This window comes from Atractosteus spatula, chromosome 1 (genome assembly GCF_055471065.1).
Source record: "Atractosteus spatula isolate fAtrSpa1 chromosome 1, fAtrSpa1.hap1, whole genome shotgun sequence".
NCBI lineage: Eukaryota > Metazoa > Chordata > Actinopteri > Semionotiformes > Lepisosteidae > Atractosteus > Atractosteus spatula.
In genome coordinates, this window is record NC_142706.1 from 46,789,679 (window position 1) to 46,805,293 (window position 15,615).

A 15,615-nucleotide genomic window follows, 5' to 3' on the forward strand; every position below is an offset into this window, starting at 1 on the left:
AGACTGAATTCTGAAATGTGCAGGAACTGCAGAGGGTTAAACAGTCTAATGCAGGTAGTCATACAGATCTTGAAAATACACTACAAACACTGTAATAAATTAGAGGCCAGGAGCATAAAAAACACAGCATATCAAAGGTCAGTTGAGGAGCGATAAGAGAGATTGCTGTAGTTTTCAACAATGATCATCAGCAGCTGCATATAGATACAATCTTCAGTCAGGTGAGAGAATTCCCAGAGAGCTGAGCAAAACAGGTCTGGCAAGTTCTATTTGTACCATATTTGCTTCTATTTGTGAAACAACATGGCTTCAAAAATACTTCTGCTGTTTCTGGTCGTTCTCCTCTCCACGGGTGAGCTAGTCATTTTTCAGTCATTTCTCATTATTCACCACGGCCTCTGTAGCTCGGTTCAGTTTGTATTACAAAATGTTTTTTAAAAGTGGAGGGCAAAACCAAACTGTGGTGATCTGTATTTAAAGGTTACAGGTTAAAGACGTCATTCAAGAGTGGCATGTTTTAAGTCAGTATTGATTTTGTGCATAATTCAGAAGAATATATACTTCAAAACCTTTTATGGGAATCAGTGGTAAGAAATAATACATTTTTAGACAAATTTCACCAGTTTTGGCCATTTGTTTCAGATTTCACGGAGCAATCTGGGCAGCACAGAAAGGTAAGCTATGAGTAATTTCTTATCAAAAGTACTGCAATTCTAAATGTACTTAAACCCAACCACCAAAACACTTTTTGCTTGTTTTAACAGCCTGCCTGTAAGGGCTTCGTTGCTGACAATGCTTGTCCTCTGAATTATTTCCCAGTCTGTGGGACAGATGGATTCACCTATCCAAATGAGTGCGCGCTCTGTGCCAAGAGACTGTAAGCAGATTGTTTCATCTTTCTCCGTTTCCCGAGAGCAAACTGATTTTTGGAATGCTTTCCTTTCTGTTTTTCTAAAAGAGAATCTAAATGCACAGAGTTTCCACACATTGCTAGCTCTGCATGCAGACACACACAATAAGCTTTGAGAGAGCAGAAAGACAGGAGAAACAGAGCCCGCAATATGATTCAGTGTAAGTGTGCACATTAATGCGAAGAGACAACAGCTACAGTGAGGAGATTTTCCCTGCTTCACGGTTCTCAGATTCATTATCCAGTCAGAGCATAGAGCACATAACTCTTTTCTGCATCATGCTTAAGACTTGAATGTCTGGCATGTCTTATCATGTTGTCTCAATAATACACAAATAACTAATCAGATCATACCGTTTGTGTATGTCCACCTCCAAGCTGCTATTAAATCTAATTTTACTGATATTGACTTCCATAACAATGAGAAGGCTAATACGATTACTATGACATATTATAATGGTCACACTTGCTATTTGGCAAAGGCTTTTGTCACCTAAAAACCCTTTTGTTTATGAATAGAATAGAATTTTTATAGCCACATGACCGAGGCCGGTGGAAATTGTTGGTACAGCTTTGCTACAGACATTTGACGTGTGACAATAACATACAGAATATAAATACTGGACAGCCTAACAGCAGTTGGGAAGAAGCTGTTCTTGAAACGGATGTTTTGGATGTCAGTGATCTGAAACATCTACCACAGGGGAGCAGCTGAGACGGATCCGCAATAATCCTGTTAGCGCGTATGGTGGTACGTTGGGTGTACAAGGATTCATCTGAGGAGAGAGCAGTTCCAGTGATCTTAGAGGCCTTCGTAACAATGCATTGAAGTCTTCTGCTTGTTAGGATGTCCATGCTTCCATACCACAAAGAGACAGAGGATGTCAGAATGCTGTCTATAATGGCTGTGTAGAATCAGACAAGAAGGTGTCGACTGACTCCAAACTTTCCCTTAATTGTCTGAGGAAGTACAATCTCTGATGTGCTTTCATGATGAGATGGTCTGTGTTGATGTGCCATTTTAGAGAGCTACTGTATAGATATAGGTGCCCTGTTCAAACGAACCAGTAATGGCTATTTGTTGACCATTGGTAGAGATGGGGGATTTGAGATTCTGTGAGTGCCTGAAGTCCACAATGACCTCAAAGCTTTTGGATGTGTTATAATCAGGTTATATGCTTGAAGACATAAGATTAATAGTGCATATAAAATAAAAACAACATTTTTTCATATTTGTTCATTACTAAGTCAAGTCTTCTAGGTCAATTTATAAAAACTATGTATGGGCATGTCAACCTTGCTCTTTGGTCATTTGTAACCACCGCAACAATGATGCCTGGATCCAATGTGTGATAAATGTTTAATGGATATAGGCCACACTGCCTTTCTAAGCATGCATGGTATGTGTAACACTTTTAAAGAATGTGTAAAATAAAGACTAGGTGTGAAATCAGCTGATACACTGCGTTAGCCATATTTATATATGATTCTTGTTCTTGTATCTGCAGGCTGACCAAGGCGGACATCTTAATCGCCAAGGATGGGACATGCTGAGGAATGGTCAGTGACCTTTCACCTCGAGGAGAAAACCCCTTGTCTGTGTCTTGATATTAATACTAATAAAACCCGATTTCTGCATCCTTCATTTGTGTTTGTGGTGAACTTGGAGGGGTGGGAAGGTTTTGGTTATGAATTGATTTTAAACAATTCAGACTTAAAAATGATCAGCCTCAGAGAATCTACTTGATCCTCTAGTATCTTTTGAACCACATGTGAAAAATTTGATTAAGACATCTTTCTTTCACCTTAGAAACATTTCCCGCATTAGGCAATTTTTATCAATGTCCAATGCTGGGTGCCTGATTCATGCATTTATAACATCAAGGCTTTATTCCTGCAACTCGTTACTATATGGGCTCTCTAACCCGCTTCTTAACAATTTGCAATGCAGTATGTTAAAAACTTGGCAGCTAGGCTACTAACTCACACCAGGCCCAGGCAGCATACTGTATCACTCCTACACTTAAGCCTTTACATTGGTTGCCTATAAAGTTGTGTATTCAATACAAGATCTTGTTGTTGATTTTCTAGGCTCTAAACAATCTGGCTCCATCGTACCTCTCTGAACTCCTCCATGTTTACATTCCCCCCCGTAGACTCCATTCAGTTGAGACCTGACCTTTACTCACTGTCACCAGGACTAAATCACAGACTTTTGGTGACCGTGCCCTATCTGCAGCTACTGCAATGTTGTGTAATGGCCTTCCTCAGACTTTACGAGAGACAACGTCTTTTAACTCTCTTCAAATCTAAACTTATAACTTACCTTTTTACAAAGGTCTTGTCACGGATGTCGGAAAGGACGAACCGTGGAATGGCAGGAGAGCGAGAAGACCCTATGCGTAGCGGTGAGATGGGGGTTAGCCCGGGCTCAGCTGTTCAGGAAATGTCATATAGAAACCTATGCCCTCAGGTAGCGGACGTGGGGCGACCTGGTGCTAGGCGGGTTTCAGGACATCCGAACATCAATGCTGAGCGAAGGCAGACTGAAAGACCCGGAAATATATAGCCCCAGAGAGAGAGAAACACCGGAAGCAGAGCAGAGAACCGGTAATGAGAGACAGGACAGAGAAGGAGCGCCCTTAAGCTGCAGAGGGCGTGACAGGTCTATGTCTGATTGCCTACAGTCAGTTTGTAAAACCTGTGTGCTTTTGTTTTTTTTTCATTTACTTTTATTGTACTTTTCTTGTCTTTTTCTTTATTCATGATGTGCAGCATCCTTGGGATTGGAAAGGCACTTTATAAATAAAAGTTATTATTGTCAGTCAAGGGTAAAAAAAAACAGGTCTAAATGCACACGAAAAAGGTGATTAATCGATGACTCAAAACTGAAAACCTTTTGGAGTTATAATTGTTGTCTCCAAACCATTAAGCGGAAACGTAAATAAGCATAGAAATCCATTACAATGTGATTTCGTAGCGGCCACAAAATGTATAGTACCAGTCACTGTGCTACAGAAGAGCTCAGTCAAAACATCTAATGGCAAGACATCATGAATGTAAATAGGAGATGCTAGGATACAGTAGCTTTAGAAAAGACTGTCTAATCTGGTAGATATGAGCTTTCTAAAATGAAGTGTTTTAGTTTTAAAACAGGCTCAGGGAGAGACAGTATTAAATAATGCAGCTTTGCAGTCACAAAGGAACTAAACTTTGACCTTGCCCTGAACTCGTATTTACTTAATACTAAACCTTTTTTAAAATGTATGTATAACCTAATGTAAATTTGCAATCACACTTTTCTCTGTTTACTCTTAAATTGCCCAACTCCAATATTACTTCATCGCTGTAACCACTCTTATAAGCAGAAAGGAATGAAGCCTCAGGTTTCTGCAGATAAGGGAGTTATTACATTTACTGCCCTGAATTATCTAGCCAAACCTTTCCTCACTTTGTTGCTCTCAAACTCCTCTCTTTACTTCCCTGGAACCTGGATCTGTCACGCCCTCTGCAGCCAGAGGGCGCTCCTACTCTGTTCTGTCCCTAGTTTCCCGCCTGCTGTCCTTCTGGTCCCTCTCTTTCCCTTGGGCTATATATTTCTGGGTCTTGCACTCTGCCCTCGCTCAGCATTGACGTTCGGATGTCCTGAAACCCGCCTAACCACCCAGGTCGCCCCACGTCCGCTGCCTGAGGGCATAGGTTTCTACCTGACTCCTGAACTGCTGAGTCCGGGCCTTTTTCCCGTTCTGCCGCCACGCATATGGGTCTTTTTCCCCTCCCCTGCTCTCCACAGTTAGTCCCTTTGGACGTCCGTGACAGGATCGCTCTGTGATTCAGCTTCAAAGAGGAAAACCTAGCACTGCTATGCTCCAAGACTTTTCTCATTTTCTAAGAAAGTTTCCATTCTACCTAAAAATCTGTTTGCATTCAATGACCTTTACTGTTGTTTGGCTGGATTTTCTCAACAGCTGGAACCCGTTCATTGAGGAAAGCTTAAATGTAGCTACTGTAGGTGTCAAATTCTTTGTGGTCATAGGCCTGTCAGCATCAAGAGATCTCATAAAACCATAAGAATAATTACAGATTAGTGAAGGCCATTCAGCCTCTTTAGTAAGGATGGAGTCTTGTGTTGCCCAGGAATCAAACCCAGGCCAATCGACAATCCAGCTTGTCTACACCCAGTTATGAACTGAGGACCTTTTCTGTGTTAGGTGAACATATCCACTACACTATACTCAGTTAAATTATCTAATTCCTTTATTGTCCCATCTGACATGTATGCACTGCGGGCAGGTACAAGACATAACACAGAACATAGCTTTTTACTGAAGGCCCATGGAGGGCACACCAAGTACTGAACCTTGATCTGTATTGTGGTTTAAGAATGAATGTGGAACATTTTAAATCAGCTTTAGATTTAGAAGTGTAGTGTGTGTGTGTGAATTTGATCTTATAGCATAAGGTTTGAGATTAGACACATTTAATTTATATACAAATATGGAGAGAATTGTATTAAGAAGTATCTTAAAAGCACAAGCAGAATCCCAAATGTCATTCAATACCTATTAGTTGACTTTCAGTTTTAAGCAGTGGATTCAATTGTGTGCTATACTCCTTCTTGTTTAAGGATAAGTCTGAGTCTTCTCATGGTTATAATGATTGTGTTCACATTAGGTACAAATTGTATCTAAACCAAAAGTCGAAACGCACGCGTGCACCGCCTGCAACGTTGAACACTGTCATGAACTCTACACCCAAAGTTTTAACTGCGCTTCTGCGCAATGTATTAGGTTGTTCATACATTCAAATTATTTTTGGCATATAGTACTTACGAGAAAAATTATCGTGTTATGACGAGAAGGTACATTATTAGTACATAGTAAATTATCTCGTAATTACGAGACAACACATGGGATATATTTTTTCCTTTCTTACTGCAGTTCAGTCTTTTGTTTGAACTGAGTCTACAGCGTTGCTGTAGGTCAGGTTAGAATAATCTCAGATTTCTGCAGTTCTGCACGGACCTACCCAGCTCAGCTTTACTCTCTCCTGTGGCTGTATGACGTCAGGCAGCCTGTCCTGGCCGCACCCAACGAAAAACTGCGGTTGGGAACCAACAGAAAGAGACCCTGAGGGTATGAGAGATCTAGCTGTCAGATTCCAAGTGTGCTAAGCAAATTTTTGGTGCTAACAGCAATAACCACTTGACCCCAGCAGAAAAAAAGACATAAATAGTTCTTCTATGGAATGTTGTCATTTATTCCCTAACGCGAACCCGTGTATTCCCATGGAATTCTCACAGGCTTTATTACCATCAGCTATATCACCCTGCAATTTACAACTCACAACTGGCAACCCACTGAAGCTCAGCAGGTGTGAGCCTGGCCAGTAGCTGGATGGGAGACCTCCTGGGAAAGATAAGGTTACTGCTAGAAGAGCTGTTAGCGAGACTAGTAGAAGGTGCTTACCCTGCATGAGGTCTTTTAAGGTCCTAACGCCCCCATATAGTGACGGGGGCGCCATACTGTCAGAAATGTGCCGTCCTTCGGATGAGGCGTAAAACCGAGGTCCTGGCTCTCCGTTCTCATTAAAAATCCCAGGGCGTTTCTAGAATATAGTACAGGTGTTATTTTAACCTGGCTAAATCCTTCCTGCCCCCCGCTTTACCAATCTTTTCTTCCTAATACTCCCCACTTATGAAATGGCGGATGTGTGGTTAGCGTACTGGTGCACTTCTCCTGCCGTCGCATAATCCAGGTGGGGCTACACATTGGTGATGGAGGGGAGTCCCTGTTATCTACCTGTACAGCACTTTAAGTGCAGCATCTAGTAAAGTACCAAATTAGTGTAATGAATTATTATTATTATTATTATTATTATAAAATCAGTTAGTGAGATTCAAGGAGTTAGGCAAGTCAGCGTGTGACAACACCAGATTGCGAACAATAGCTATTTTCCCCCGTTTTTTAGTTCAAAATTAAAAATGAGTTTACCAACGCATCCGTGGTGTAAAACAGAAATGCTTTACCAGAATGAAAATGAGGAAGAAACCAGAAGACTCCAAATAAACAAGTAGTAAGGCCCTGGTATGAATTGTATTCTTTCATACTTTTAGACACTAAAAAACTATTAGTTTCATGTGTTCCCTTTTCTCTGACTCGTAGGGAATTTTTCTAATTCCGCAGCACAGCAGCTAACGGATGCGTGACGTCACTTCACCAGAGCCGCAGGCGCTGGGCGAGGAGATCGCAACCGCTTCTTCCGGCAGGGCGCTCTGCGTGCAACACTGTTTCCCTTCCGCCGGAAACGCGTGTTACTGTTGAGAGGTCAAAACACAGAAGCAATGCTGGACAGCTTTAAAGAAAGAGTCGGCGAGGTTTTACTACCTGGCGATGTTTTTTCATTTGAATCACCAGGTTCCGAAAGTAATATACGAGATAAAGTTATTTGTGGACCCGGGCTGCGCCGTAATGGAGATGAAATCCTTGTTTGCAAAAGTGGCATTTTGCGTCACAAGGAGCCGAATCTGTACTGGATAGATTCCCAGCAAAAACGGGTAAAGAGTGGATATCCATCACAGCAGTTTTTCTGAGCGTAAAATATAATGTTTGGTATAACGTATGAACAACAGACGTTCACTTGTTTCATTATTTTTAAGTTATATAAAGAAGTTAATCTATATGAAAATTCTTCCAATCGCCCACGTGGTTGATGTCATTCATGTAGACATTTACACAAGAACAAGAACACATCTCGATTCTGAGACCAGTATTCACCTGCATGTATTGTCAACCGGTTTCTGTCTGCAGTGCGCTTCTTCTGCATAGTTACGAACTACTAATAGCAAAGTTTGATTTACTATTCTTTAAGACACGTAGTACATCAGACGGGTCTCTCTTGGGTCTTTTAGATTTGTTAAATCATGCTGATATAATTTAATATTTTACCGTATAAGAATGTTATTTGTATATGTTGTTTTAACTAAAGATTATTGCTCTCACAGTACTACTGTTGGCTTTAACGAGAATGTTTACAGCTGACATCTGGTTAAAGATTAAAGATAACCAAATGTGCTAGATGGGGCAAATGGTATTTTTAACCTTTCATATTTTGAAATCTTTCTTCTTGCGTTCAAGACTAGATGGGGTTTGGTTCTTCAGTATCTAGCAGTATCTGCTAGATACTCCAGGCGGCCTCCTGTCAGCTGATTCTGGTTTGCCGTGTTTCCGCTCCTATTCCACAATGGCGAATATGGGGCCCTCTGTTGCTGCACCCCAATACCCCGTAACACCGTCTCAAAATAATCAGGGACTCAGCCACACTGGGTGCTTTTAAATCAATCCTGATTTTCTTCAGTTTTTTGGTTGTGATTGTTTTTTTTTCTGATTCTGCCATGTAATGCTCATTAATTTTACTGTGACACATGCTTTTTATATTTTACAAGTGCCTTGAGAATATTGCTCTTAAAGGTACTATTTAAAAGAAAAATGGCAACTGTTCCCCTGATTTACGAGGGATACAGCTGCATTCAACAGGAGACCAGACATCCTTGAGACATCTTCGGACTGATTTGCCCATAAACTACAGGCTTTGCCCAGGCAAACCAAGTCTGGCGTATTTTACAGATCTGGCATTGTGAGAATGACCTTTTTTATCTTTCAGTACGTCCCGGCGAAGGGGGAGTGTGTCATTGGTATTGTGACAGCAAAGTCCGGCGACGTTTTCAAGGTTGACGTTGGCGGAAGTGAACAAGCTTCTCTGTCCTACCTGGCTTTTGAAGGGGCAACAAAACGAAACAGGCCGAACGTTCAGGTACGTGCTCTGTAGTATAAGTACAGGAGGCTGTGTGGTAGACTGGACATTTCTGGGGAGGGGGCAGACTGTGAGGTTACCATATGTAGATGCACTTAATGATCAAATTGTTCAGTCCGCTGGAGTGCGGGAGTACTACCACTACCAAGTTAGCTACTGTGTTAAAATGGTTAAAAAGCTACAGTGCACAGGCTTTAAAATCAAAGAAAAAAGACCCAGAGTCATTTGGTTTTAAACTTACATTCATTTTTACATTTTACACTAAAAATGTTCCTACAAAAAAAAATCATACTGACAGGCTTCTCATGGCAACTAATCTTTATCTGTGTATTACAAAGAAACTGTTTTATGTAGACCATAAAAGCCATGCAGCGTCATATAATTAAATGTGATGCTTGGTTCCGCCATTTAACTGGCAGCGTTTGTCTCCCGAAGTACAATGACGAGACATAACTGCAGAATTTTGTCAGTGCTACTTAAGCAAAGTTGTAGCTCGTTTCTGTGATTAGGCTATAACTCTTCAAATGGATATCAGGAAGTCTTTATTCATTAGTTTTTCTAAAATATAATAGGTTGTCTAGTAATAGGAAAGGAAAGTACAACGTTTGAAGCCATTAGAACAAAAACGTGTTCTGGGTGTTCCGAGTCCCAGATGGGAATCTGAGTAGGGGCTGCAGTGTGGGTGCAGTGGGTGCAGGCTCAGAAAGCAGCCGTCACACCATACTGGTGCCAGCCTTTTGGGAGCAGCTGGACTACTCCCTACACCACCGATTCTTATATCGGGACCAGCTCTTGGGCCATATAATTCCAGGTTCTTGTCTACTATAGAAGAAGGAAGAAGGTCCATGTCTCTCTGTGTCTTATTTCAACCCTAAAGGCAATTTAAAACACAAAATCTGTTTCTGTGGATATGTCATTGTATATTAACATCACAAGCTACGATTATCTTAGGTCACACCTTCTGTAGTAGGGGTTCCCAACTTGTCAACTTTGTTTTCATTTCAGCTTTGCTCTATTACATAATTAGACCCCTGACTTCAATCTTTTGGTTTCAATTCCTAAGCATGTTGGAGGTTGCCTTTCAACCGCTGTGTTTCGCAAGTAACATTAGATTTCCAGCTTCTGAGTCGAAAAAGAGAACTTTCTGTAAAGCACTTTTAAAGGCGCTATGTAAAATAAAGTTGATTTATTCAATTGTTAGCAATCTAATTAAGTGTCTTCCTAGCTGAAGTGAAGATGTCAGTTTTAGTGTAATTCAGCCCGTGCGTGGGACCCCAGATGTTTTCGTTCCGAGTTGTAAAGCTATTCTGGAAATGGAGTAAATTTTCTTGAATTAAGAAATGTCAATTGATTATATTCTGTTCATATTAAAGATTTGAGTTGTGGTGCATACAAAAACATAGCTTGAAGAGCAAAACGTTATAATGCTATTTGAAAGCAGGCATCAACTTGGGGAGAGTTAGATCAAGTGTTCAGGAACAGATGTTTAACTTAGACAATTGAAATGTTTGAGGTATTAATAGAATCTTCCTCAAAATAGGTTTGGTAATACATTTTTTCCATTTGAGCTAAATGTTCAGTATAAAATAGCTGGTTAAGACTATTAGCTTAATTGCCTTAATTTTACATTTACAGTTCTTACATTATAGAAAAGGATGTTTGCTTTTGGATGCTTTGTGAATCACATTATCTAAATCTGTGTTTGCAATTTTGGATATAGCCCTTAACAGTTAAACACCACAGGATATGAGTGGAAACCGAAGGGAAGTGCATGTGAAAACCAGAACAGGATGTGCTTTTTTACAGAGGGGGTGGTGGGAGTTTGGGACAAGGTACCCCGCCATGTTGTTGAACCTGATACCCTGACGTCTTTCAAGAAATGGCCAGATGAGGTTACTGGATCATTTAGCTAAACTAGCTGCAAACATCAAATAGCCTTGTCTTCTTTGCAAATGTTATGCTTAAAAAAGACATCTAGTAACTATTGTCATGTTGCAATATCCTGATAGGTTGGAGACCTGGTGTATTCGCAGTTTATAATTGCGAATAAAGACATGGAGCCGGAGCTGGTGTGTATTGACAGCTCTGGACGTGCCAATGGAATGGGAGTGTTTGGGACTGGGGGACTTCTCTTCAAGGTGTCTCTGGGACTTGTGCGGAAGTAAGTTGACGTAACGTCAGAAGAAAAGGCTTGTGTCTCTAGCGCCCGAGGTCAGTTCCTCCCTTTGGCTGGAACAAACGAGCACCATCTGATGTTAGAAAGTGAAAGACCTAATTCTACCTCATACTGCTGTGAACGCAGCCCGCAACTGAACATAGAGATTACAGAACATTGTCTATCACCAAGGTCTTGAGGTTTTGGCTTAAAAATAGCAAAGGCCCTTCATAAACAGAAATATCACTGCTTTGGGTGATCTAGCTCATAAAGCTACACATTGCGATCAATATCAGGCTTGTGTTGATAAAAAAGACAGTGCCACTTCAAGATCAATCGCGATTTAGAGTTGTCCACCACAGTTGTTTGGAGTCCTACAAAAGTCTAGGTTGTTGGTACAACCAAAATAATTTATTGATTTTCATTACATATAAAACACATGTGCCCTAGATCTTAACATATAACAATTCTACTAATGTGCAGAAGATATGAGTTTTGTAAAAACGGTGTGATGCAGTTCAATCTACCACCTTCATGAATCAACAGTTAAAATCATAATATTCCTCTCTCATTCCTATGGTGTTGGTTATACAGCATTGTGGGACCCTCCAAATCTCTGTATAGTTCTTTAGCACATCCTGGTCCTGGAGGCTCTCACGCCTGCTGGATTTCATTCTGGCTGAGCTTAATTACCTAATTGAACTTGCAGGCTGATTGGAAGTCTTATTTTGCTTACAAGTATGGAATTTTATTTTACTTAGGAAATGTACTAGTTAAAATGCAGCCTTTAACATATTTAAGAGCTGCAAACGGTCAAAATGTTTAAACTGATCCTATCATTAAGCGAGTAGAGGGTTCAGCTGTGGATTGAAACCCAGCAGGTGAGCAGTCCACCAGGGCCAGGATAGGGAGACCATGTGTGAGTAAACTTTATTCAAGTGAATGTCAGTCTTGAGTGTTTCAGATTCTTCTTATTTTCATTTCACCCAAGCTCTTAATGAATAAAATCAGATTACTTAAATTGTGAAAATTACCGTTTTTATCCCAATCTTTAACCACTCAAGATCTCAGGCTAAGCTTGTGTGCAAGTATTACGTTTTGGTTCTTGCATGTAATTTTTACAGCTTGTGTGCATGGACAGTCACAGCATGCTGGTCTTTAATCACCACCATAGCTTTTTTCCCCACAGTCATCGACAGCACATTGCAAATAAAACTGGGAAAAAAATGAATGGTACATAAGTAGAGCTCGTTTTTGTAGGCCTTGAAGAATCTGAAAAGCATTTTTTGTCTTTCAAAGGGTGTCAAAGTACACATACATCATCCTGTATTAAATAAAGGATTTAGATTCCTTCAATCACTAAATTTTAGAGTCCTAAATTTGCATGTAATTTCTTCTAAAAGTATTTTAAAGGATTTACTTATTGGTGACATACATTTGATTACAGGTTTTCTAGCCTTGATTCTGAATGTTCCATGTACATTTTGATGAAAAACTACTGTGTAGGTGAAGCACAATATTACTAATCGCAAGGCTTGCCGTAAACTGACCAGTAGTGAAAATATGACTTTTCCAGGGCTCTTTTAGCATTGCCGGACCATTAATTATTATTAATTTTCTGTCTTGACTTGAAGCATGATGCCCTGCATAAATGATATGTGTGTTTGTCAACTCTATTTAAACGCTTAGCATTTTATACTTCTCCGTGCTTCAAGGTTGTTGATTTTAGCATGGCAGGTCTCTTGTGTGTATTCAAGGTTACATAACATTATTTTTTAGTAAGGATACTGTTATTTGCGTTTATTGCATTTTCCTATCGTGAGGTGAAACCTCAGATGAGTTCCAGGGAAACAGGTCTGAATGCTAGTGTTCGATGTGTTCCCTATTTTTCTTTTTTAACGTTAAAGTCACCTGTGACCGAAAAACCTTTTTCCCCTGCCATGCAGGCTCCTGGTACCGCAGAGTGAAATAGTAAAGGACCTGGAGAAGATTTTCCCCTTCGAAATGGTCGTTGGAATGAACGGGCGGATTTGGGTGAAAGCCCGGAGCACTCAGCAGACTTTAATTGTTGCCAACATCCTGGAGAGCTGCGAAAACATGACAGCACAGCAGAGGAGGACACTCTTTAAGAAGGTGGCACAAAATGCTTTGTAAATCAAGAATCCTGTTACAGCGCACCCAAGCTGGTCTTTGTTGGCAGTGCCAGGAAGCTTTTCCACAGTTGCCACCTCCACAGACCTCCCTACAAGAGACTGGTCATTGAGGCAGAACAGCTGGAAGGAGTCTCCTAAACAAACTCCAGCTTTTTGGCTTATTTAACAGCACGGTCTTCACTTTTGTAATTCGAACTTAATGCCGCTTTGTGATCTGGCTTAGTTCCTGGAAGGAGTTTTTTTTAGCAGGATGGCAGTTGAGTATTAATCAGTGATTTCTTTTAATTGCATAATTCCGGATTTTGGGAAGGTTACAGGTTTGGTCGTATTTGTCCAGAACCATTCATCATTGTAAGGTTTTTTGTTGTTTTTTTTTGTGGGGGTTTACAAAAAACTTTTAAAATGTAACTTAAGAAGGTGTATTCTTGGACTTTCAATTTGAATTTTGATGTTGTTAATTTTGATATTTACTTTTTAATAAAAGACAGTAATAGGGCTGATGGCCTAAATGGCTCTCCCAACTGGGACAGTTCTTACAATATATGTGAAAGACAGAATAAATCACATTGCTGTAAAAAATGCATAGCCGGTACACTGACATGCTAAGAACACGTTTCACAATAATATCTAGCTCCTGATGCACCACCTATTAAACAGTTTGAAACACACCTTAAGCGATATCCTAATTTCAGCCTTTTACTTCACCTTAACCGAAGTGGAATAATCCTGATCCTGAAAGGAAAATGCAATTAAAACAGACAATGATTAGTGAGCAGTCCAATCTACAACAATATGTAGATACAAAAACAATAACACCTTTGTCCTTGAGTACAAAAATAAGACTTATCATTTAAGTGCAGTTATCTAAAATGAGCTGTTTCTGTGATAGCAATGACCTTGGAGTGTTTTTTAACTCAGTTGTTACTGACTTTGCATACCCTAATAATCTGTATGCAAAAATGCAGAAACAATCCAAATGCACAGTAACTCTGAAGTTTTTAAATTTAAAAAAACGTTTCTCTTAGAATTCAGACAATACAGTCATGCAGCACCTTTATTTAATCTCACATTTGAATTAATCCTCGTATGTATGTTACTGCTGTCAGTCTTGACATCAGACCTCATTTCATTTATGTTCCCAATCAGTTCTTTTACAGTTTCTTCCTGCTGGTAATGATAATTCTCTTAAATTTACCTTTAAAATGCCACATAAATGTTTTTATGAAAAGGATAGATCTTAAAACTGTGACTTGTGCGATATGCCAGTTCTCACTTGTACTGTATATACGTGTTTGCTGCATGTCATGGTTGAATGTTTTCATATGGCGGTTACCTTGTAGAAGGTCCTCATGCTTTTTCTGCAGTAATGTTGTCTGAAGGGACAGGGCTGTTAACTGAGTGAAGACAATACATAAAACACGTTAGCCAGACAGTCCGATAAAAAGTGAACCTGAATTAGTAGTTTGCTCAACGCTTGATTAGCTCTGTTCACGTTCAAGAGGGAGGAAAGATACCAGCTGTGTGGAATATTTACAGAAAGAGTATGTGACAATTTCTGAACAACTGGAAATTGGAAACTACATTCTGTGATAGGGCTAAAAATATTTTCATACCATGTATGTCCATTCTGCATTACTCTAGATGCCTGTGTCCTTAAGGCAACATTTATGGTAATGCATCAAGTTGTTCTGGTGTGTTCTCTCTTTCAGAGCAGAATGCAATAAGGTACTGTACATTTGCATTTCTGCTGTGCTATCTGCATGTGTAATATACTTTTTTTCCAAACTTCACTGAACTGTGCTGTGGCTCAGCATCCTGACAAATGTGTTCTGAACACTTAGGAGACAGAATGAGGCCTGTGTAAGGCCTTGCTGGCTCATGACCAACCTCTTAAACCAGTCGTCACCTTGTGACTTCGGGTTCAAATACAGGCCAGTTCGCATGTGAACTCAGTTTCGGTTTTCATTTTTAGCTACTTCCCTAGCAGATATTTGTACACATCACTAAAAAGGGAACTCCGCAAAGATTGAGTGTTTCTTCTGAGACATATTTTGGAGTCTAACAGATGAGATGACAGACTAAGACACATGGGCAATCAACCTCTGACTTACGTTTTCATCTAACTGATGTCCATAGACACCTGGGTTCCAAGAGGAAATGCCAGCGGATGCTCAGTAAAATTCAGAATTATGTCTCATGTATTCCTGTTATTAAATGCTCTCAATCACAGCTTTTAAGGCAATCTTACTCTTTTAAATGTACAGGGCAAAATCAGGGCTTTCATGCAAAAAAATGCACTGTGGGAGTTAACCACATGGGGGAGTCCCTGAAAGGCTCCTGGTCCTGCACCAACAACTTCAAATGTCCAGTGTTACAGCCAACAGCATTCGACCTCTGATATTTCCCGTCTTTTGCACTTGAAGAATTACTTCAACTTCAGAATTACTTACTTGTACTTCCTGAACAACACTCATGTAACCTGGGTCAGAAATCCCTTCGCATCAGCTATTGATGCTGATCATGACTTGCAGCCACAAAAGGAGCTGATTAAAATGTCCATACAAAAATTTGCAAATCAAATTTGC

General features: G+C 40.1%; 3 protein-coding genes across 3 annotated transcripts in view; 2 read left to right on the forward strand and 1 right to left on the reverse strand.

Annotated features, from left to right (window-relative positions):
- Positions 1-217: 217 nt before the first annotated feature.
- Positions 218-2,551, forward strand: LOC148840972 (putative pancreatic secretory proteinase inhibitor). Its single transcript, XM_088922912.1, has 4 exons — positions 218-352; positions 643-674; positions 765-877; positions 2,419-2,551. The coding sequence occupies exons 1-4, from the start codon at positions 304-306 to the stop codon at positions 2,462-2,464; spliced, it is 240 nt and encodes a 79-aa protein (XP_088779038.1). The 5' UTR covers positions 218-303; the 3' UTR covers positions 2,465-2,551.
- A 4,574-nt stretch (positions 2,552-7,125) lies between these two features.
- Positions 7,126-15,615, reverse strand: part of LOC148840973 (uncharacterized) — a 30,069-nt gene continuing 21,579 nt past the window's right edge. Inside the window, exons 15-16 of the mRNA XM_088920741.1 lie at positions 14,364-14,424; positions 7,126-7,226 (exon numbers count right to left, since the gene is read on the reverse strand). Of these exons, the coding sequence (XP_088776867.1) occupies positions 7,126-7,226; positions 14,364-14,424 (162 nt within the window). The remainder of the gene's footprint in view (positions 7,227-14,363; positions 14,425-15,615) is intronic.
- exosc3 (exosome component 3) lies at positions 7,207-15,259 on the forward strand. Its single transcript, XM_088921867.1, has 4 exons — positions 7,207-7,466; positions 8,573-8,722; positions 10,732-10,883; positions 12,824-15,259. Exons 1-4 carry the CDS (start codon positions 7,254-7,256, stop codon positions 13,029-13,031), a joined length of 723 nt encoding a protein of 240 aa, XP_088777993.1. The 5' UTR covers positions 7,207-7,253; the 3' UTR covers positions 13,032-15,259.

What these genes read in the sequence shown, in the direction of transcription:
- LOC148840972 (XM_088922912.1), top strand. Translation starts at nt 304, where the DNA reads ATGGCTTCAAAAATACTTCTGCTGTTTCTGGTCGTTCTCCTCTCCACG. An exon ending in GGTCGTTCTCCTCTCCACGG is followed by an intron (nt 353 to 642) that starts GTGAGCTAGTCA and finishes CATTTGTTTCAG; the next exon opens with ATTTCACGGAGCAATCTGGG. An exon ending in AATCTGGGCAGCACAGAAAG is followed by an intron (nt 675 to 764) that starts GTAAGCTATGAG and finishes TTGTTTTAACAG; the next exon opens with CCTGCCTGTAAGGGCTTCGT.
- exosc3 (XM_088921867.1), top strand. Translation starts at nt 7,254, where the DNA reads ATGCTGGACAGCTTTAAAGAAAGAGTCGGCGAGGTTTTACTACCTGGC. An exon ending in TAGATTCCCAGCAAAAACGG is followed by an intron (nt 7,467 to 8,572) that starts GTAAAGAGTGGA and finishes TTTATCTTTCAG; the next exon opens with TACGTCCCGGCGAAGGGGGA. An exon ending in GAAACAGGCCGAACGTTCAG is followed by an intron (nt 8,723 to 10,731) that starts GTACGTGCTCTG and finishes ATATCCTGATAG; the next exon opens with GTTGGAGACCTGGTGTATTC.